Source organism: Sclerotinia sclerotiorum, genomic scaffold (genome assembly GCF_000146945.2).
Source record: "Sclerotinia sclerotiorum 1980 UF-70 scaffold_22 genomic scaffold, whole genome shotgun sequence".
NCBI classification, from domain to species: Eukaryota; Fungi; Ascomycota; class Leotiomycetes; order Helotiales; family Sclerotiniaceae; genus Sclerotinia; species Sclerotinia sclerotiorum.
In genome coordinates, this window is record NW_001820814.1 from 170,122 (window position 1) to 193,227 (window position 23,106).

General features: G+C 41.8%; 8 protein-coding genes across 8 annotated transcripts; 3 read left to right on the plus strand and 5 right to left on the minus strand.

The window, feature by feature from the left end:
* Positions 1–3,123: 3,123 nt before the first annotated feature.
* SS1G_12736 (hypothetical protein) lies at positions 3,124–3,398 on the plus strand (the record flags this gene model as incomplete). The annotated part of the gene is made up of 2 exons (XM_001586111.1): positions 3,124–3,286; positions 3,337–3,398. 2 exons carry the CDS (start codon positions 3,124–3,126, stop codon positions 3,396–3,398), a joined length of 225 nt encoding a protein of 74 aa, XP_001586161.1.
* Positions 3,399–3,691: 293 nt separating this feature from the next.
* SS1G_12737 (predicted protein) lies at positions 3,692–5,556 on the minus strand (the record flags this gene model as incomplete). The annotated part of the gene is made up of 3 exons (XM_001586112.1): positions 3,692–3,695; positions 3,949–3,973; positions 4,482–5,556. 3 exons carry the CDS (start codon positions 5,554–5,556, stop codon positions 3,692–3,694), a joined length of 1,104 nt encoding a protein of 367 aa, XP_001586162.1.
* A 1,645-nt stretch (positions 5,557–7,201) lies between these two features.
* Positions 7,202–9,362, minus strand: SS1G_12738 (hypothetical protein; the record flags this gene model as incomplete). Its single annotated transcript, XM_001586113.1, has 4 exons — positions 7,202–7,305; positions 7,357–7,903; positions 8,141–8,836; positions 8,979–9,362. The coding sequence occupies 4 exons, from the start codon at positions 9,360–9,362 to the stop codon at positions 7,202–7,204; spliced, it is 1,731 nt and encodes a 576-aa protein (XP_001586163.1).
* A 1,233-nt stretch (positions 9,363–10,595) lies between these two features.
* SS1G_12739 (predicted protein) lies at positions 10,596–10,915 on the plus strand (the record flags this gene model as incomplete). Its single annotated transcript, XM_001586114.1, has 2 exons — positions 10,596–10,647; positions 10,752–10,915. The coding sequence occupies 2 exons, from the start codon at positions 10,596–10,598 to the stop codon at positions 10,913–10,915; spliced, it is 216 nt and encodes a 71-aa protein (XP_001586164.1).
* A 682-nt stretch (positions 10,916–11,597) lies between these two features.
* On the minus strand, positions 11,598–12,828 carry SS1G_12740 (conserved hypothetical protein; the record flags this gene model as incomplete). Its single annotated transcript, XM_001586115.1, has 3 exons — positions 11,598–11,778; positions 11,835–12,210; positions 12,465–12,828. The coding sequence occupies 3 exons, from the start codon at positions 12,826–12,828 to the stop codon at positions 11,598–11,600; spliced, it is 921 nt and encodes a 306-aa protein (XP_001586165.1).
* A 695-nt stretch (positions 12,829–13,523) lies between these two features.
* SS1G_12741 (hypothetical protein) lies at positions 13,524–16,755 on the minus strand (the record flags this gene model as incomplete). Its single annotated transcript, XM_001586116.1, has 3 exons — positions 13,524–13,684; positions 13,727–16,499; positions 16,555–16,755. The coding sequence occupies 3 exons, from the start codon at positions 16,753–16,755 to the stop codon at positions 13,524–13,526; spliced, it is 3,135 nt and encodes a 1,044-aa protein (XP_001586166.1).
* A 773-nt stretch (positions 16,756–17,528) lies between these two features.
* On the plus strand, positions 17,529–21,114 carry SS1G_12742 (hypothetical protein; the record flags this gene model as incomplete). The annotated part of the gene is made up of 6 exons (XM_001586117.1): positions 17,529–17,614; positions 17,727–18,360; positions 18,443–18,464; positions 18,951–18,997; positions 19,170–20,789; positions 20,851–21,114. 6 exons carry the CDS (start codon positions 17,529–17,531, stop codon positions 21,112–21,114), a joined length of 2,673 nt encoding a protein of 890 aa, XP_001586167.1.
* A 913-nt stretch (positions 21,115–22,027) lies between these two features.
* On the minus strand, positions 22,028–22,681 carry SS1G_12743 (predicted protein; the record flags this gene model as incomplete). The annotated part of the gene is made up of 1 exon (XM_001586118.1): positions 22,028–22,681. The coding sequence occupies one exon, from the start codon at positions 22,679–22,681 to the stop codon at positions 22,028–22,030; it is 654 nt and encodes a 217-aa protein (XP_001586168.1).
* Between the last annotated feature and the right edge of the window lie 425 nt (positions 22,682–23,106).

The window sequence follows — 23,106 nt, forward strand, 5'->3', positions numbered from 1 at the left end:
CTTGCTTCTCTTCCTACTTTTACGGGTGAGAGGGTGTTTTCTTGTTTCTTTTTTTGCTTCTCTTCCCCTTTATGTTGGTTTTTGTTTTTTTAAGGCAAATATTATAATTAAGATTAATGTTAAAAGGAATGACCTCACACAGGGAATAGTGGGAAGCTGATAGGGCAGAACTGAGGTAATATTGGTCTTGTAGGTTAATCTCTCTTCTAAGTTCTACGGAAGTGCGAAGCTCTCTGTAAGAGAGCTTCTCAATCTAGTCCTAACAGGACTAGTGCCCTGTGCACGTGCTACGCAGGAACCATTCACTTTAACAATTAATATATTATTCACAATACTTACTTTTTCTTTTTCTTTTCTTTATTTAGTAAATTTAAATTTAAATCCATGAAAAATTAATCTATGATTATTGTTATTATTCATACTCTGTGTTACGACGGGTAACAATTAGGTCACAGGATTAGTAATAACACGTGATGCGAGAACTCGAAGAGCTCGAAGGCTTGGCCTCTCGAGCCCTTCGATCGAGGAGAGCGAAAGGATCGAAGCTCGATCCCTTCGCTCCCTTCGAGCCACGAAGCATGAAGGTCTATATAATCAAGACGGATTTCCTTTGTATAGAGCTTCGTGCTCAAGATCAATCATTTAGTATACTCTACTATTAGTTACGAATTGCATATCATTATTTGTCATTACTTAAGTCCCTGCTTGACGCCTAGTTATAAACCACCTCGAGAGCCTAAAGCACTTCCACGTGATCTAGACGGCAAACCTCGTAACACTCTGGATATAGATGTGAGTGTGAGTGAGAATATGAGTAATGATAATTAAATTGATTGATTGGATTGATTGGATGAAAGAGGGTGAGAGGCGGGGAGGGAGAAGGGGGAGGGTTATTTTTAGGGTATTGAGATGTTGGGTATTGGATATTGAGGGGATGGGATGGGATGGGATAGGGATAGGGTGTCACGAACCACGGATGAGATTATAGTGGTATAGTGAATGTCGGTGAATTGGCTGCCGATTACCGGGGCTCCTTATCGCAGGCGATAAGGAACCTAGGAATCCTAGGACAAGCGTTCTAGGCAACCACAATGGAATAGGACAAGTGTCCTGGGAGATCAGGGGGAGCTAGGATAGTATGCGTCCTAAGATAATAATCGTCCCAGGATTGGTATCCTGAGGCCAATAAAGATCACGTGATGGATAGACTAGATAGATCAGTCTATCCAGTCTAGGGGATAGCCCGGGTAGACCAGTTTATCCAGGCTATCTAATAGTAGTAGTAATATATAATCAGAGTAGTTTCATAATATAGGAGCTTTATGCTCAACTTAGTTATCAATTAGTTTATTTATATTCTACTTGATCTAGTAACGACTTCACTTCCAAGTGAATACCAGTGATAAAGCCTTAACCCAAAACTACTAACCAGACGAACCTCAGGCAGTCGCTGCCTCCAGTAAAGTATCGTTACACTGACTTTATCTCTTTTATATATAATAATATTGAATTTAAACCTGAATCATCCTTCATAAAACCCCCTTCTCTACATAAAGTATACTTTTGTTTATTATGATTCTAAATTTACTTAAATATACTCCCAAGCCCCTTTTATACTCTCAAAACCTGATCATATCATGACAAGGAGATAAAGTATCTATACTTTATAGTATCAACTCTGAGTGATCTCACGTTTTTCCTATCTATGCTTTGTATTTCTAAGAATTTTTTTCTTTTCGAGATGTTATTTCTGAGTGTAAGGGTATAAATAATTTTAATATCGTGGTTTAGAAATGATAACCATATCAAGATCAAAGCAAGTTCGTTTTTCGTCTTCATAGGAACCTTGACATTACCTAGATGAATTCTGTAGTACTTTTCGAGGATAGGATCTTGATGGAGTGGTTTTTGAGATGGGAAGATTCTTTTGAGAGTCGGAGATGTGGTTTTAAATGAAGTGAGAAGTTATTGTTAGTATCATTGTTTTTGCTAATATTGTTTTGTAATGATGCTATGTTCTTATTATATCAAACCCTTACAATTCTTCTAATCTTAATATCACCTCTTCTTCTGTCCTGTCATCACCATATCTCATTATCACAAATAGAATTACTTTATACCCCTTAATATTAAGAAAATAAAAACGAACCATCAGAACACATTGTCTTACTCCCCTTTTTTTTCATAGTCATCCTATCTGCATTTTACCTCAACCGGCCGAGCTAAAGCCTTATTTCTCGTATTATGCTGATGCATAGATATATGATTTATAAAAACACACTAAGATTCTGGTCCTACTTTTATAGATAACAAGAGCTCCTTGTTTTCGGCATAGTCTCGCCAGAATATCGTAGTACTTTTTACATAGTACGAAATTGCATGTAGTATTTGTTGAGCACTCGGCTTCACCCTCGCTTACCTTCTTTTTAAGACTAGTGAGGAAATATAAAAAGTATGATTTAATCTGAATTCGATTTAGAGATTATTTTACCACGCCCAGATAACAGTCTCTCATGGTACTGAGCGGTATGTATCTCTCTATCATCAACACCTCCTAAACGACCATACCGCACTTGATGAGGCATAAATTAATGAGGCTGAGAAACCTATTATTTACCTCCATCATCCATCATTTACATAACTTCTCACTATCAACATATATTTCCATACCACACTATCGTAAATATTGTATATATCATTCGCTATCTATAATACCTGGCAATATTCTATATGTTTTCGATTCCTCTTTACTCATTTCCACGCACAAGTACCAAATTCTCGCGGCTTCGAGCAAATTAGAGACTAGAATAGGCAGTTCATATGTTCCGCGTCTATATATCCCTACCTATATGGCTACAATCTTTCTTTGTTAAAGAATGTAGATAACTCCAGAAGTCTTATAACGTCCGAAGTTCTTTTCTTTGCTGCTCAATCAATTGCCATAGCAACATAAGAAAATGTCAACAAGTCTTTAGCCTCGAAGAACTACAACAGATTCTTTCATCCAAGGCATTCGAAGACGTCCTCGAAGCCTCCTTTACAAATCACATTCAGCGCAACCCGTAGACACTCCGCTATTGCCCAAAACTGGATTGCAATACTACCTATCGTGTAACTAACACGATGCATTTCAATACTTGTGTCGAATGCTGCACAGTAATTTGCACATATTGCCACAAGCAACACGAGAACAAAACATGCGCGGAGCACGAGGACGAAACCTCAGGAAACTGTGAGGAAACGCTGCAATCGATGAAGAAACTGGGGATCAAGAGTTGTCCCAAGTGTGAGACTCGTATTGAGAAGACCTACGGTTGTAATCACATTGTGTGTAAGTGTGGAGCACATCTTTGTTGGGTGTACCTGCAAATGTTTACGGATTCCGGTTTATGCTATAAACACTTGAATTCAGTGCATGGGGGTGTATATGGGCCGGGTTTGATTTTCTGAATCGTTATCAACGCTAAGTTCCGGATGTGTTGGGTTCGGCTGAGGAATCATATTTGAACACTTCTTTTCCTGTCGCAATGTCAAGTTCATTCGACTCAGATGTTCATTAATATTGATATAATTTTCCCGGGCTACCTAGTTTTTAATTGTCAGACATCAATCCTGCATAATACTTACGCCAGAAATATGGCGGGACCAACAAAAATTAGCGAGAAGTTAATTCAGGGGTTTTTGGAATATCCTATCTAACCTACATCAATGTCAGTGATTTTTCTAGGTAATTTATACGAGTAAACGAAGTCGTGAAACTTTCTTTGAAATACACCATAACATGAGTATCTAATCTAAATAAATCCATTAAGTAATTTATACGCGTTTCTCCATCTGAAACACAAGGCAAGACCCATTTTTCCTCCTTTTTCCCTTCCTCCTCCTTCCTCTTTATTTTCACTTTCACTCCCAACAACCAATTCCTTTTTTAAAAAAAAATCCCCTCACTTGCAAATTCTAACCACCTGACCAGCTATAAATTAGTAAACTTTTCAAATTTAAAGATCAAATACAACACTAAAGAACACGATACTGATTCTTGAATAGGTAATTAGCTAGCCTTTACGATCAAATTGTATACATACATACATACTACATCCTATATGAATATCGTACCCGTACTTCATTTAGAATTTCCTTGGTAAGGTATGTATCGTAGTATCACGACATCAAGAAGAGTAAGAACTATTCTTATTTTCCCCTAGTAATTAACCAATTTCAAAGTGGAATCAAACATCATACAATCAGTCCCCATTCGGTTTTTTTTAAGAAAAAATACTGTGATTATTTATTTTGTGTTATAGACAATGTACGGCAAGAAAATCCTGCACTCTACTTCCAACATTCAGAGTGCTTTAGCGGCTACTACATTTCCCCCTATTTTAACTATTGACCTTCATTTCATTCTTCCACATTGAAGAGCCTTGCCATCAAACTTACCATAATTGATTTTTTTGACGTCCGATGAGCAGGAAGCCTACGAGCCGAGTATCGGTCCATCTCCTCGAGTAAGCTTTTCCTCATTCGATAGACCCCGTTTTCATCTTCCAACAATCCCCAAGCATGCCAACCATGAGACACTTCAGAATCCACTCTTCGGCTGCCAAAATTCCTTGCTGCTGAGATAGCCAAGCAGAAAAACCAGTGGAATTGCAGGAAGTCTTGCCGTGGTTTCCACAGACCCAAAAACTTCAACTCCCCTTCATGAAGTCTTGCAAACGAACATCCTAGTCCATCGTGTCTTTGTTGCAAAAGGTTGTAGTCCAGGACCCGGAGTTGCCACGTTATTACTCCATCATCGTTCTTACTTATTGGTACCATATAGATTCGACCGGCCTCAAAATTATCTGCGATTTGTCTGTCGAGCATTAAACCATTCTCGGGATGGTATGGTTTACCAAAGGATGTGTCAGGAAACAATGCACCCAAATGATCCGTGCTTATTTGTGGCGGGACGATCCTAACAGGCCGCAGACGACTTGGTGGGCCCCAAGTTCCCGAAGCAACACACCAAGTTTCATCGCGAATAATATCACCAAATTCGGAATGTTCAAGACTGAATCCATCCGTTAGTGGTCTCGAAATCTGATAGTATTTTTTCAAGCTCTTTATGAACCATAAATCTTCCGGTGGTCCTTGATGGGCCAAAACTTCAAAAGCCCATTGTAAAGCATTCTGCCCATCGAGGACGTTGAAATTCCGGGCTGCGTTGATATGTCCCAAAACTTCAGTCCTAGCCTCAGCCGACGCTCTAATCAAATACTCATACTCCTCCTTTGAGTCCTCAATATTTGGAGAATTCTCCAGATAATTGAGCTGCTTTCTGAATACATCGCATCTGTCTGCGTGTTCAAGGCATGTAAGTTGGAGTTTTACTGCCCAGAATCTCGGTACGACCCGATCTAGGGCCAATAGGTAATTCGAGAGCCTGGTTCTTTCTTGCAACATAGGCGGAGGGGTCTGATCAAAAATCTTGCCTACTTCATATAAATCTGCGAAATGTCGTTCCTCCCCCTCACTCAGGCATATCAGGTCATGAATTGCAATTGCAGCCATATAGGCAAAGTGTTTTCCAGCCTGATCGTTTAGACCGGATACACATAGTTCTAATTCAATTCTCATCGGCATCTTTCTGAATGAGGCTAGAAGAAAATTGATAATTGATCGATTTTAAGATGATGAGCGAATTTGATGTTTTTCTGAGGAGGGGGAAAGCAATATTCACTGTGTTTTCATTCTGATCTTGACATTAAGAAATGAAGAAGGAACGACACCAAGAACTAGAAGGAGCTACATGATTAAGTTTGTCACACTGTCTAGACAGGAGTCTATCAATAAGAATTAAATGAATCTTGTGAACATGAAATCACTTTGATTGTTGAATCTATCGGAGCAAGAGATCAAAATACCCCCAAAATTTCCAACTCTTTAGTATCTCGAATTGAACTATATCTTCAATTGAACTATCAGACACATAACCTTAACTACAAGTAAAACCAAAGATATCTAACTTCAATTCCTCAGATGTGGTTCATTATATAAATATAAGATTATATCCATTAAAATCAACATCCTTATACACTCTCAACCAGCAAGTCTAAAGAACTTGTATTTTTAAATAATAAAATAAATTAAAGTAACTCAATGGATAATTATTAATATTAAAATAACTTGAATCTTCTTTTTTAGGATTTTCTATCCACTCTTTCCCTCCCAGCTACCCGAATTTCATGAGATTGGAAATTGGAGACTAGGGGGAGGGATGAGATGACTTTGTTTGATTGTTTGATTGGGATTGGAATTTTGAGAATGATAATTTATTCGTAGTTTAGGGGGGAGAGCGCTTTTGGATACAGGAATAGTGGTGAAAACATTCACGACAATAAAGTTATAAATTAAATATGATTGAATTATTTTCAAGGATTTAAATGAATGTCTGATGGGTTTACAGCCCGGACTACTGAACACACCGTATAACAGATATTCAGAATATCTTATTTTAAAATGTATAAAGATCCTCAGTTGAAATCTCGCCACCCCGAATATCTGCTACATATTTATAGACAGTTGAGCTGAAGGATCGGCATTTTGAAATAGGATATTATGGTTGTAACGCATCTAGCTCGGGATCAAAGTAGCCTCGTATGATGACGAGGATTTGAGACTTTGGAGACTGATCGATTGTGAAAATCATTTGCCCGGTCTCTAGGGGATTTCCAGCTTGAATGGACGACGCACTGTCGGCCTTTGAACGCATATCCGTAACTCCTGTTTCGGACTCCTCCCTTGATAAGTTTGTCGGTACCGAAAATGATCAGTTTGCATGCTACCAAGAGATGGTTTCATTTGGAAAGTTATGTACTGACTTCGATCCGCCTTTTCGAATGTAGAATTTTCGTTGTAAGGATTTGAATCGCAAGGTAAATAGATGTTGAAAACAAACGATATATGAAACGACTGGTGAGGAGTGATTTATGCTTGTAAACTAAATATATAGCGATAAATCCAGAGTTAAAATATTTGGAGACGATATTTCAGGTGGACATAGGCGTGTTAATAGGTTTAAAGTTCGTACGAAACTGGTAGGCGGCATGCAGTTTTTTTAAGGTTAGCTATCATTAGAGTCGATCTTAATGAATAGCGTTCGTGCAGGTGCTAAATTCGTGGTTCCCCAGCTATAGGAAACAGATTTACTCGAGGCTCATTCAAATCCTGCTTCTTTTGCTGCTGCAATAATAGCAGCATTCACATCGGCTCGTCTGAATCCAGGAGTGCGCCCTAAGCAGGATGCATGAACAGCCAATTCTATAAAAAAAAATCAGCTAAAGTCCAAATATTAATGTCTAAACAACATACCTTTTATCAGAGTATCGACTTTAATGGTCACAGTACGTTTCTTGTTCTTTGGAGTAGCTGTAGGACAAGCATTTTCAGAATTGGGGCCGGCTGTACCATCAAATATCGGACCGGATAAATCGAAGGGATTAGTCCCCTTGAAAGGATTGGCATCCCACGATAGAAATTTCATAAGAGAAGAGGTGCTATCATTTTGAACTTCCTTACTTAAGTCGCCATTGTTATGATCAAAGTCGTATGCACCTTGGTTAGTGTCATCGGAGGCCTTAGCCGTCGAACTCCGAGGTGTAAGAGGGAATCTCGAGTCAGTGCTGTCAGTCTCTGAACCGTCCGCCTTGACTAAAGCTTCGAGATCTATCTGACCTGTGATATAATCGGCGGCGGGATAAGGATCAAATCCATGGCCCCTGAGATATCCTTCAACATCATTTGGATCGAAGAAGTCACCTTCAAATCCAGGAATAGTACATTTCATATCAGAACTGATATTTTCCCAAACTGGTGTGAGTGCTGCGGGAAAAGGGCCCATGGAGAATCCAGTGCGAAACTTAGGCATGAACTCATTGTCAGTGTCAGGGCCTTGATTGGGATAGTATGTACCTGCCCCTCCGAGGTGAACAAACGGAGCGCGCCAGTTCTGGAGTGTATCTTTCGTTGAACTGTTGAGGACCCTTTGTAATCGAAACGCAACATTCTCCATGGTTTCATATTTCAAGCAATAGCCAAAAACCTTTTGGAACTTATCTTTTGAAATATTTGGCGATGTGAGCAGCTGATAACCTACCTCTACCGCTGCGCGGTGCATTCGACGTGCAAACGAAAGCTCAAAGTAAGAGTGGGTGTTAGGAAGCGGGACCTGGGCTTCCGGGAAAAGAAATTGAGAAAAATCATCAATGGTAGGAGAAGGTATCTCGACTCGGTATTGCTGGAGATTCATGAAGTCGAAGGGAAAACTAGCATTATCCTCGGTTGCTCTGCTAATTACCTCGAAATTTTTAGGGTCTCTTGCGCCCTGCTGGTTATATTCGGTCTGCCTTTCTTCCTCATGACTTGTTTCCTTCGACACAATATACCCGCCCCAAGGATGTGTCGTCTCGGTGACAGTGGGCTCTTCCGGGAGTGAAATGGGAGGGGATGAACGTTGAGTATTTCGACGATTTGAGGAGTATTTGGTCTCAATATGGGACTCATGTGCAGTATTGTCTGGTGATTCAACATCGTCCCTTAAATTATCATCACTGGCGGTCTGTTTTGCGAGGGCAAGGAATCTTTCCGTGGTCGATTGAAGTTGCTGACCAAACTCTGGCTCACGTTGTAGAAGACCTCGGCTTATGGCAAAATCGTAAAGGCTGAGAAATATATTATTCATCTCTTCATTTGTACCTCGAAGCTCCTGAACCTGCTTCTCTAAAGAAGAAATCGTTGTCTCTTTGCGATGACGGTAAGCTCTTTGGGCCAGTCGAATTTGAGTTCTCCGCCTCTGGGTAATGATTAGCAATGTTATTGATGTCGCCAAGTATTGAAGAACGTATGCGGCCAGTACCCTACCCCTGATATTGAAACTGTGCAAAACAAGGAGATTTTGCCAAATAAAAATGTTACATAAAACGCAGATAACTTACATCGGCGGCAGTTTCATCCTTAGTATCGACTCTCGGTCTCCCTCTCGCCTTCTTGCGAGCATCTTCGTCGTCATCCTCCAGACTCGGCGACTCATTTCTGACTCTCTTCCTACGCTTCTTCCCTCCTTGCTCTTGCTCCTCACTTGGTGATCCCGTATCACTACTATTTCCATTTCTTTCCAAGATTCCAAAGGGTATCTGGTCCGACATTTGATTCTTCGTACTCATCATATTATGGCTTTGAGATCCTAACGAAGCCCTACCATCATCGTACTTCTCCGCATTCAAGATACCCAGACTACTAGAATATCTTAGTTGGAATGAATGGTTCATGTAGGCACTCTGCGGGAATTGGTCTGTAGGATTAAAAACAAGTGTTTCCATGGCTGGATGAGATGCTGTGTAAGCTTCAACGAGGTTGGGTAATGAGGGCTGAAGACTGTATTGTGAAATATCGGAGGGATGATTAGTGATCCTAGATGAAGAGATGGAGGTTGTGATAGGCGTTTCACGTGGTAGATAATTGGCGTCCCGGCTTGTTGAGACACCACTATTGCCAGAGGCATGAATATTGTTATTATTATGATTACTATTATTACCAGTGTTATTATTAGTCGGGAAGCTAGAACCGTTGGGGTTGGATAGCGAATCGGAATTATTCGATGGAGGATTGTTGGTATTATTACAATTGTTGGTATTATTACAATTTCTCTGCATAGCCGCTTGAGTGAGAATGGTCAAAGCATAGTTATCCCGATGTGGAAGGAGATCATCGTATGAAGAATTCATCTTCGCCCAGGGTCGTGTTGGCGGAGACGGATTGGGGTGGACGGACGGTGGACCCTTTCGACGTTTGAACACTAAGGCAATATATATCACGCCTTGTTACCAGTAGATGACTTGTCGTCGTCAGCGGTGTATGTGATCTTCAAGTAAACGGACTCCGAAATGATAGTCTGAACAAACAATTGAACATATAATTGAACATATAATTGAACGTCAAAAGCCCGGCAATGGTAGGATCTTACAATTCTTCTCTCCAGTCATCAGATAGACTTTTTTTACGCATGTAAGATACCTAGCCAGGAGGTAATTAACGACCAGGTACTCCGTACTAGGCTTGTCAGCTTCTTGACCTGACTGACTTGCTCCTTTGCCCCCTAGACTCAGGATGAAACGCGGTACATATGCCGTAAGGTTGTATGTATGTATGTACGTACGTATGAGTCTTGGAGACGCAGAGCGACAGCTAGCCTTACAGGGTAGGTATGTCGGTATGTAGCCTCTGTAAAGACTTTCCAAGTGCAGTGGCGAGGAAAATAATTGATAAGGTTAGGTCCTCTGTGATGAATTTACCTGATTTAAATGTATTAGTGATCAATATCAAGCCATCTATCAATATTCCGATTCTCTTTGATGCAGATGGCGTGACGTTTTCATTCCTTCAATCATTTCGTAATCCAAGGCTAATGGGTGTCGACGTTCCGCAAGGGAGAATTAGAGTTTAGAGTTTTAAGTTTCTGAGGGTGGCATTTATTTATTGATTACTATTCAATTGCGGGGATGGAATCTATCTAGATTCGCACTAGTCCTAGAGTAGGTACTTGGCGATTCATGATGGTTGAGCCTCTTGCATCTCTCATTTTCAAGAATTTCAACATTGACCTAGGTAGGTACCTATTACCGACTTACCAATTACCTTGGTTAGGTAGTATAAATCATACAATCTACTCACTCTCATCCGAATATTAATCCAATCTACCCAATACCAAGAATGTGTATCTATTATTACCTACTCTACCGACGATTATCGAGGATCACTCCATCCAGCACATCCCAGATGGCCGAGCATGCAAGATCCGCAGATTCGGACATGTCTGAAACCCCGGTTTGTGCGATGCCCAGTGGAGCATAGTATCGCTCGGAGAACGGCTTAAATTTTAGTCCAGCATACCTCTAGGTTATTCTAGACTTCAAAAAGTACTGAGTAGCTCAACTACTACCTATGTCCACCCGTCGCCGGTTATATTTCACTTTCATAAACCGGACACAAGCATCCCATAGTCATTCTTCCCGACAGTATTATATGTGTTAACAATATCTACAAAGTATTCATAGATGCTTATGCTTATTATACATTGCTTTTATGTTTACGCTTAGATCAAGAATGTATCTCTATTCCTGAACGCTGAAGCTTCGCCTACTTTACAAACCATTTCCCTAGCAGCATTATATTATAGTGCAGCATATAAGACAGCCCCAAACGCCTTCGAAACGACAAAGTACAGAGTAGTAGACACCAAGCAATGTAAATAAAGAAGGAAATAACCGCCTTGAGAGTAAAGGCCCAAGTCCCTTGAGTTGATGGAGAGCTGCAACTGTCAGCCCTTACCTTCATTGAAACAAGCCGCGTAAAACACCCTTCAGACCAACCCTATTTGCCCCGCAATGCTTTTATGAATCCCTTGATGACCAGCTGCAGAGACCTACGACATTTCCGAAAAGAAGACCGGGTATCGTTATGTCTATGCAAAACCGAAGATGAAATCCCCCATGCTCGTTTGCGTCGTATCGGTGCTTTTATAATTGTACATTGAAAGTGGAAGGAGGAACTGGAGATCAAAGACCTTGGTGACCAGATGAAGATTCAACAACATTATCGGATAAATTGATGAGGAGCTGCGCAAGGCATCGTTTTGTAGCAGCATCATCGCGTAGGACTGAGGAGAATGTGGCATCGCGAAGAGGTTCGGGGAGACATTGGCGGAGGGCTTCTCGGGCTCGAGCATTATCACTCAAACTATTAGTCGTCATATTAGTGAAATTGAAATAATACGTCATGAGAGATATTCTTACCGAAGGAAGCAGCGGACAACATGTTTCAACAATCGTGCCGTTTGTTGTTCCACAAGTTGTGAAACCATATTGCTGAGTACTGTACCGACAGCGTAAAATCTCTCGTATGTGGCACAGATATAATTCAGACCATGGTCATCGAGAAGGATCTTCTGCACAATGAAGATTGCGACTGTCTTGCTGAGTTCTGATCCGGTCTCCATAATTCGAAGACATAGTGGAATTATTTCGGTAGTAAGGAGAAAGTTGATAACATCGGATGAATCATTCTTGACAAGAGCGCCGATGACTCCGAGAGAGGTAAGACGTAGATACTCGAAAGGTCGGGATTTAGAAGTCGTGTTGAGAAAGGGATAGAGAAAGAGAGGGATGTGAGCTACTGATGTCAGTACTGCGCTTTGTAGATCGATGTCCGGGCGACTTAACCATTTAGAAAGAGGGCGCGAGTCTCGTTGTGGGAAGCAACACATTGTAGAAGTGCCAAGGCATTGCAGACTCGGTTTGATGCGGCGGCGGTCAGTTGGGAGGGGTTTAGTAGAGTATAGACAGATATTATCTCTTGGAGAAGTGATGTCATAACACCTATATCTGTCAGTAAACCTCATTATCCTATCCGGCTGCGTGATTTACCAAATGAGTGCCACAATATCAATGCAAGCTCTGGGACTTGCTCGCGCTTCTTGCTGAGCTCTAGAAGGGCAGCTTCCCTGGTCTCTTCATTGAGTAAATCTGCAATGAAGTTCAAAGTCCTTCTATTCTCCTCCGAAACGTTGGAGTCGATCATAGCCGGGTCTTGTCCGTGGTTGGAAGAGATTGAAGGTACTGCGGCGTTGTGGTTTTGACTTTGAGCCGCCATGCGATTGTAATGAGCGGATACCGCCGCCGCATGCTGCTGCTGCGCCTGTTGATGGTGGGTCTGCTGTTGCATCCATGGTTGGTCAACCTGCGGATTGTATTGATGTTGATGAGAGAAGACGTGTGTCCCTGGGAGCATGGTGCTCATTATCGCGATAGCCAGCGAGGTTAACTCGAAGGCTAGAAGATACTGTGGTGTGAATAAGAAAGTGTTAAGCTTTTGCAGATCGTCGCAAAAGATGGTGTCTTACAAGAGTGATCTTAATTAATTCGAGAAGGGTGGAGTGAGGGGTAGAATAGTTGTTAAGGTTACGTAGGTATCCTGCTGGGTATGCTATTTCATCGTCGGGAGGGAGCACTTTGTTGTCTTGTCCGATGTGCTTTAGCGGGGCGGGAGTTTCTTGGTGTCTCGAACCGGATAAGATTCGGATGAACTCTAAATCCTTAGATACAAGGCTAATATTTAATGGGTTCAAGTTCAGACGAGCTACCCACCAGGTAGTTGCAGGTATAAAATCTTACTCTTTCATCTATGTGATTATTATCTATCCAGCCATTCACTACAACTGTATACATAGTGACATTAGATGGCTCCAGCTAGAGATACCACTAACTACCTAGATACCTACCAAAACATGAAAATGATAATTATGTGCTAAGTCAAGGAGTATTCCTCTCATTCTCTTCAACAAAGTATTGATGGTTCAATATATTACATCCATTGAAATCATACCCAAAAAGCTACCTTATAACTCGGGGGTATAATACAATTCTATCTCCCTCTTGTCTCTTTATAAACATATTTCATCCCATGCATTAACAATATCTGAAAGCTCACGAAAAAAAGGTAGATAAGTCCAAATTATCACCCCATACCCCACTGATTTCCACACCAACGTTGATTACTGTACTAATACACCACAGAATGATCAAGCCCCATCCAATCTTCCTGCTCATCACCCACTTATTCATGGGTACCGCAATGAGGAGCCCGACTAAAGTGATCAGTAAAGTTATGGCACTGACCATCAGCGTACCACTGACTTCAATTTGATATGGCTTGTACTTGATATCTTTGTTCGGGTGTTTGAAGTGTTTGTGGTTAGCATCTTTGATCGTCATATATGCGCCACTGACACCGATGCCGATGAGAATGTTCAGCATCGGTCCTCCAAAACAGGCGCTCAGTGCCATAACTGGATATCCCAATCTGGCTACCGTGATGTCGGCGACGAGGTCGCCTAATGAATTGCCAACAGCAAAAATAGTAAGACCAAGTATTGCATCTGAGATTCCTAGAATGACACCAAACGCTTTGAGAACTCCGACAACTTCATTGGCGATAGTGGAAATCCAAGCAATAGCGACGACGAAACCAAGGAAACAAAGCAAGAAACGATGTTTGGGGGGCCTCGAAGGGGTCGTTGTTAATGCAAGAATGGCAATCGCTACCAAAGACCCGAGAAGGGAAAACAAAACCAGGCGTGCGAGCGACTTTAAGTCACCATCGTCACTATTAGCCCAAAATATCAACACCACAAAGATAGGTGCTGTAAACAATTGGAGCACGACAAGCCAGCGGTTCCAGCCTCTAGAATGCTCTACTCCAGGCCCACTATGAATTACATCCTCGTGGGTCGAATTGACTCTCTTGGGGGGTGACATTGGAATTGGACGAGAATGAGGATGATGACTCTCGGCCGAGATTGCTACTGCGGCAGTGTTGTGTTGACTGAAATTCGAAACAGGTGAACGAGGATATTCCTCGGAATGAGTGTCACGCAGACTTCGTTGGTATTGTGACCATTCGGGGTCTGCTTCAGAGATCATTGATGGGCTATCCGGGATTAATATCGGGCCAGTATTCCTCCTTCCTGGTGTGCCAGATTCCCTTCTTTCTTCAGCAAAGTCTATCTTTTCGTCCTCATCTTTGGATTCCGATTCGACCACCGGCAGTGTGATTGCCAAAAGAAATATACTAGGGGCCGAGACAATGCTAATAAATTTATCCCACCCGCTCTTGTCTCTCCATGTACATAGTGTAGGAAACAAAGCTGAAAGTACGATTTGTGGGCTGGGTAATATGCGATATGGCCACCACCTAATTGGTCTTTCCGTATAGTACAACTCGTGCTCCAAATTAACTGATTCGGGCGTGATTTCCGAATCCGGTAGCACAATACTTGGAGCCTTAGAGCTAGCTGCCGACATGAACGCTGGCGAATCCATATACAGAGGAAATGGTAATATGGGCGATTGTATCCGAGTTCGCGAACTATCCCTCGATGAGTTCGGTATTTGAAGTCGAGGTCGTTGTACTGTTCGCGATCCACTAGAATTGGTAGGTGAAATCTTAGGTCGTTCGTCTGGAGTACGGGGATGTCGTGGTGACACTGCTGGAGAGTCATTTCCAGGTGGTGCCAACAAATCATCGTTCCAGCGCGGTGTGCTATTTGTGAATAGTTTGTGACTTTGTGATCCATCTAGAGACGGAGGAGGCGAGATAGATAATGTTGGCGACTTAGGAGCGGGGCTGCTAGTTGTAGATGGCACATCTAACAGCCGTGGAAAAGTTGGAGTGGCTGCCACGATGCCAATATCTGGCACATTTGCGGCAGTAAATGCGGTAGGGTCAGTGGGTCTTAGGGCTGACGCAGCGTTCAAAGAGACAGCCCTACTACGCTTGGGGTCTAGCATAGACCGCTCCGTGTCGTTGTCGTCGATCTCAATAGGATTAATACTCGAGGCATATTCCGAGGCCGGAGCCGATGTTGTTGCAGATGTCCTAAGTTGATCAATTGATGCTGATGGATCGTCTGAATATCGTCGTAAAATTATAGGTGGGCCATGAGAGCCGCGAGACTTTTGTAACGATGATAGAACCGACCTGAACTCTAGAGCGCCCACCAAACTGGGACGAATTGGAGTTATGGTATTCCTGCGGCTACCAGATGCTCTGATTACTCGCATACTGCTAGCCACCTCAGCAGCAATGTGCCTACCCTCATCTCCATCCTCATCACTGTCTTCGTCTTCTGGTACTCGGGGATGAGGACTAGAGCCACGTTCTAATGCCGCAAAATCTTCGTTACCATGGAAGCCCCTCTCTCCTGCTGGCGCATCTTCATCGTCACCATCTTCTTCGGTGACCTCTATTTCTTCGTTTGTCATTGCTAAGTACTGGCCACGCGCTGCAGCTTCTCTTTCACGATGGCGTCTTCGCCCTCCCAAGTACCAATGCCACATAACCACTGTTACCACGTAAAAAAGGTAAAACCCAATCATCACAAAACATTCCCATAGGTGAAGAGCGCCGTCGGCAAGAAACACCATACTGAAGCTCGCTGCAACTATGAAGAAACCAATATCCCTCACAAATGTCTTTTTGCCAACCTTGAACTCCCTAACTAAAGCCATCGATCCTGCGACAACTGCAGTAATAAATCCAGCTGCTCCAATGAGCTCACCTACGGCAAGACTGCCACTATGCGAACTCATTGCAGCAAACGTCGAGAATACATCCGGGCTGCCATTACCAAAAGCTAGGAATGTAACGCCGGCCATACTTTCGCTCATCCCCAGTATGCTCGCAATTGTTGATAAATTGATACAGAAGAAATCGCTCGCTGCGATTCCAATTGTCGAAAACAGCAATCCAAGCCATAGTATGAGAATGGTGAAAGCCACAGGTTGAGCATTTGGTAATTTGCAATAGTAGAGCGAGAGGTAATTTAGGAGCCCAGCAGTTTCATCGGGACAATTATCTAGTATGAATCCGCATTTATCCTCGGCATGGTGAACAAGACGACACTATAACGCCGATATTTAGCACAGAACTTTCACATCGCCTTTGGTGTCCACAAACCTCTTCATCCCGTTTCACAAGTCTCCCACTGTCCAGCGCATCCAATGCTCGTTTTTGTGCCACGCCATATTGGGAACCATGACGGTATTTCGCGCTCTGGTCTGCGACAAGGCTTATCACAGCTAATGACGAGATGATTAATGTGGTGAGATAGAAAGCTCGAAAGCTGTATTTGGATCGTGTCGGTAAGCGGGATGGCATCTTATGGGAGGGTATTCGATGCATGCTTGATGCATGATCTGATTTGGACCTAAAGCTCTCGTCGTTGAAGTGCGATTACAATGATAAAAATATCAACAAGTTCATGAGAAGCAAAAGGCCTCCGACACAAGGCAAAAGCTCGAAGGCGTAACCCGGGCTGTGCTAGCTAAGCCGTTCAGAGCTCATTCATGTATGGTGCAAATCATTAAAAGGAGATTCCGGCAGTAAAAGGAATCGTCGTCATAAGATCGAATGGCAAGCGTACGAATCCACCTTCACTTCAGAACTAGCACCAAAAAGTAGGTAAGGATAACCTTATCGATAAAACTGATAAGAGCGATCAATGACAAATTTAACGGCTATTCTTATAGAGTGGTGAAAGGTCTTGAAAGGGAGTGAAGATTTTGCAACTTTTGCGATGAGAAATTGATGTCGTGCTAGGATGAAAAGGAGATATTTTCTTACTCAATATTTATCTGATTTGGGAATCTGTGAATGAATTATAAAGAACTCGACACCCTTGAATTTATCATGATGAATGTGGCAATCCCATGCAGTCAGTCCCATTAAAAGTGCCGACTCCCGAAGCAATAATATTATGTAAGCCATTCTTTTGATACCTGAGGTTATTTTAGCTAACGCCGGGGTTTGTGCATTCGATCCCCGCTGTCTCTGCCAAATGTAAATAATGAAAATAAACAAACTTCTAATAAACTTATTAGCATCATCGCAACAGATTTGTCTACCACGATAATTTTTTTATTTTTTTTGATATGCCTAGAGTCGTACAAAATCGAAATGCGAGTAGAGGCAGAGTTGCTTCTGGCTCTTTATCGACTCCCGCAAAATCTCCCGTGAAGTATGAATTCCCTGGTTGCTATGGTATTTGGAAGTCCATATCTTTGGCAGATATGATACTTTACATTTGCGCGCTGTGCAACATAAGACCTTTCATTACTGACTTGAAATAGAGTACCCTTGAACGATACATCGCCAGTGAAATTGGCTCTCAATGATGATGCGCAAGAAAAGGCAAGACGGTTAAAATCAAGAAATGCCCATCACGAAACTCAGATGAACGAAATCAAAAAAGCCGCAACTCCACGAAAATTGGTGAATTTCAACCGAGCAGGGAGCTCTTCGCCATCTTCAAACCAAAGAACCCCAGGGCGTATGGGGAAAGAGAATGAACTCGATGGCGGGGTTATGATGGTGGGGGGAAACGCAGTAACCCCCATGAAGCGTGTTCCAATTCTCGCAAATTTCGAAGAATGGATGAAGATGGCCACAGACAACAAGATCAATGCTGCCAACTCCTGGAACTTTGCGCTGATTGATTATTTCCATGATATGTCACTTTTGAAGGAGGGTGATGGGGTCAATTTCCAAAAGGCTAGTTGCACTCTTGATGGATGTGTGAAGATTTACACGAGTCGAGTCGACAGTGTGGCTACAGAGACCGGCAAACTTTTGAGTGGATTAGCAGACAGCGGGAACAACAAAAAGAAGAGAGGCGAGAATGAAGAAGGTGAGGGTGAAGGTGATGAGAGCGAAGAAGAGGTCGAAGACGAGGATGGGGTTGTGAGGAAGAAGACCAAGAAAAGGGTACGTCTGAAGCACATCCATACTTGCTTTATTTTTCCTCAGCCTGAGTACATGCGCTTTGATACCTGGTGGAGTCTCATAGTTGAGATGTTCAAACGTTATCAGTGCGGACCAAAACTATATTTACCTCTTATTTACCGCATACTGCATATTGGTGGAGTGTAATGGGGATACTTAGGCCTGATGTCTAGTGGCATGTTTTGAGAAAATGGAGATGAAGAGGAACTTTCATTTGAATATAATATCAAATGAGACCCTTTGTGTCACATACGACCACAGACTGAAGAGAATTGGGCATCCCGTCCGCTCTGCCATACACAAGCTTCAGATCGGTGGATTAGTAGTTGGGTGGGTGACCACCAGCGAATCCCCACTGTTGTATGTACCTTTTTTCCCCATACGTTTTTACTCTATCTTTTGTTCCACAGAGGAAACCCAGTGAAGTGGAAATGAGGTTGGGCACATTTCAACCACATCTATCTGTGATATTGTTTCTGGACTGATTGGAGGGCGCTTGTCCATTGTTTATTGGGTGGGACCTTGTGTCACACTTTTCCTCCCAACTTATACTCGCAGCTAGGGGTAAATAGTTTTGTTGCTTGCAATTGAGCTTTTATATACTATTGTTGATTTACTAGTGAGTTTGTGAAGATGTTGCGGTTTGCTGATATAATTCTTCATCTTTGCATTCGTCAAATCACTAAACCACTACACTCGAATTGTAACAACTCTATTTGGCAAAATCTTTTTGATTTTGACACCATTGTTACTTACATGCACTAAAAAACCGTAGCTAATCATAAATTCAGACTCAACGTTCATCAGAAGCGACTCTCGCAACTTCATTTTCAGCATTACAATTAAAAAAGTTTGAACTTGAGTTTTCTGTTGATCCTTTATTCAAAAAAGCATCTGCAGATTTCGATGAAGGCGGAGCCAAGGGTCTTCTCTTAAATCATCTCTCAATCGATTCTAAAGGACGTATAGTTTTTGATAGTAGTGATGATGCAGGCGACGCATCAGCAAAAGGACGGGGCAGAAGACGAAAGGATGATGCTATTGAAGAGGATCAGGAAGAAGTTTTAGAATCGGCAAATGTTACGCTAAAAGATGATGACAATGAGGACGAAGATCAAGATGATGTAGAGATAGATGTGGAGGCTTTAGGTATCAAGTTTTTCCCAAACTTGGATTTCCTTGAAGAACAGGATATATGTCCATCATTGAAGAATTTTGACCTTGGAGATCCTTCTGGTTCCATGGACATTCCGTTCTTAAAGGCACCGGAAGATTGGCGACAAGATAAAGACAAGACAGAAGACAATGGGGTAGGTAACAGATCTGGCATTTTCCTCGATGATGACAACCCAGTTGGATTTGATGATGACGATGACGGCCTCCTCGGAAACTTCGATATTCCAGATGATGCTGGATTTGGTGAAGGTGGTGAAGCTTGGGCTCGTGACGCCGCGATCGAACCACGAATGCGAGTTCACGATGTAGGATACGACAATGATGGTGGCGATGGCGAGGATGGAGAAGGGCGTGCTGGTTCATTCGATCCCGAGACCGGCGAGTACGTCATTTCTCTTGATCGTGGTTCAAAGACGGAAGGTGGACATGACGATATTTTAAGTTATTTCGACGAGGCCTTGCAAAAGAACTGGGCCGGTCCTGAGCATTGGAGGATACGAAAGATTAAAGATGTCAACAAGCCAGCAGTTACGAAGATTCGCAAGGAGAAAGAGCCTTTCGAGATTGACTTTACGTCTCCACTAAGTGCTAGCCTAGCTGAAACTATCTATACACATGCAGCAACCAATGCTACAATATCTCTCCCAAAGAAGGACTGGAAATCTAAAACGAGGAATCTTCTTCCCGATGATAAGCATTTTAACTCCAAACAGTTGTTACGCCTTTTCCTTAAGCCCAAAGCTAGAATGGGTAGTCGAAAATCTGGATTTGGAGCAAAATCTGGAACTTTTGGTCAAAAGAAGGAGGATGACATCCCTGAAGGTGAAATTGGTGAAGATTATTGGGCGCGAAAAGAAGAACCAGCTCACACGTTGGAGGATGAGGCTCCACCTCATGGAGATTACGATGCCAACTTCTTTCAAGATGATGGTTTGGCAATGCCGGGTGGTATTGACGACGATGATGATTTGGAATTCGCCGATGCACGCGAACAGTTTTCACCTGGAGCTCAAGGACAAGGTGCAGGTGGTATCGATGGTATCACTGCTATATTAAATGCCGGACCTCAAGGTGTTGACGGCGAAGAAGGTGCTTTCGGTACACAATTGGTTACACAGAGTCGAAGATTAAGACCAGAATATGTACAATATGCTAGAGTTGCTAAGAAGGTTGATGTGAGGAGACTGAAAGAGGAATTATGGAAGGGTATTGGATTTAGTGAGCCTGAACAACCTGTGAGTTCCTCATACCCTGTATCTCAACCCCAAACTTTATCACTAACATAGATTAAAACAGGATACCTCACTTTCCGCATCACGTCTCCCCACACCACCTCTTAAATTACCTACTGATGAAAATGAAACCCTCCAATTTACAACAGTCATGCAAAACCTCCAGACTGTATACCCAAAACAAGTCATGAATGATATCTCAACCAGTTATTGTTTTATCTGTCTATTACATTTGGCTAATGAGAAGGGTCTTGTCATTGAAAAGAAAGAGGGTTTGATGGAATTGGATATTAGAAAGGATCCAACAGCGGAAATCACAGTCGAGTAACTTCGTGAACTTGGGGAACGATGAAAATGTTCAAGATATGAAAAGAGGAGTTTTGGGTTTATGTTGATATTATGCCTATTGGTGGTTTGTGCTTCATTTGGTTTCTTGTACTGTGCTTGTGAATACACTGTATATTTCAGTGGGTGGATTGGATGCGGCATGGCATGGGGGGTTTTGGGGAACGTTTACGTGTTTATATTGTGGCATGAATTGAAATGAATTGAGTTGAGATGGATGATATAAATTATGATTACGATGATGAGTTTCACGAAATGAGGAACCGGTTCTAGTTGTGATGATGATTATCATGATGAGATTTCTAAGCCAGGAATTTGCATGGGATTTTTGATTATACTGTCTCAAGTAAGATAGTATAGAGATTTATAAGCAGAGGTCTAAAATCAAGAAAAGCCTATTGCTAAGAGTAAAGTAGAAATCTCTCAATATGAATACTCTACTATTTCCATTATTAGGGGTTGTCGGACTAGCTCGTAGCTAATTTATAACTACTACGAAAAATTTTCTCAATCACGAATCAATCAATCAATTTCATTAGCATTAGCACAAAAGCTTGTTGTTTTATAACATAAAGAAATTCTATTTTTTGTTTTTTTCTAATTTTAAATTATCAAGGAAATCTAATCGCAAAGAGTACCAGAGTTGACTCGTAGGGCCAGCCTGGGAGTTGACTAACTTATAGGACCAGCCTGATAAGAGTCGGAAAAAACAATATGAGATAGGAAAGAATGCTTGCTGAGAGGTGGCGCGTTCAGTAGATTTCTGAAACAGAAAACAGTAATCTAATCTTGAAAAAAAAAGAAATTGCAAACTATACCGATACGTTCCAAGTACTGCTCCAAGTATCCCAACCTACCTGTATGCCTACCTGTATACCTACCAGAGATTTATCTATCTACTGGTTTTTCTTTCCATAGCGTTTCCAGCGGGTAGAGGAAGATTTTTTTTGGTTCTGGTTTTGGTTTTGGTTTTGGTTTTGTGTGGGAGTAATCTTACTTACATCTTCCATGACCGTATCTTCTAGTTCAAGTCCTAGAACTGCTTCTGCCATGATAGTATCTATATCCTCGAGTGGGGTATCTATTTCCATCTCGGCCATGTATCTTTCTTGTACTTGTACTTCTAGATTTAAGTTTGCGGTGCATACTAGATCTTCCATGATGGTATCTGGAGTTCCTGCTACTGCTACTGCTACTGCGTCGATTTCCATTTCCATCAATGTGTCAGAGGGAATAGAACTTATCTCTTCATGGATAGGAATGGTATTGGTATTGGTACTGGTATTACTCATAATAATATCTTCCCTCGTCTTGATAGAATCCTCAATACTAATGCTATTATCTTGCATGATAATATCTCGTACAGGCGGATCTTCAATAATCGTTTCCATCATGATGACTTCCTGCGTCTGCGTTATTATATCCCGCATGATTATATCTTGCATGATTGCTTCTTGGATTATTATATCTTGCATGATTATATCTTGCGATATTTTTTTTGGTATATTTGTAGCTTGCGTCTTTGTGTCTTGCATCTTTGTGTCTTGCATGTTGCTGGAGATTTAGATGGATAGAAGTAGAAAATGTATAAGAGTAGGATACTTACCGAGTTCGCGAGTTATTGGTGCGGGATTGTATGTGTGTTGTGTTGTGTTGTGTTGTGTTGTATACATTGTGTGATTGAAGTGCGAATGAATGATTGAAATTAAAATCCTATCTCTGAAATATCCAAGTCATTTATCTTTCTATCCTAAAACATGTTCAATTCCTCTTCTCTTTGCTCCTTTCTTCATACTCCCTTATATTATTTCAAGTCAAATTGTTGTTGGTGTAGGGAGCACATCTGCATTGTATCTAAGAACCTACTACACAATGCCATTGTTCTTAAAAGGTCGCTTAGGGTTATTTGATCAAAGGCCTGAAGGGGGATATAAAGGGCCCTTTGAATAGTAAGAACAATTATATTTATTAACTT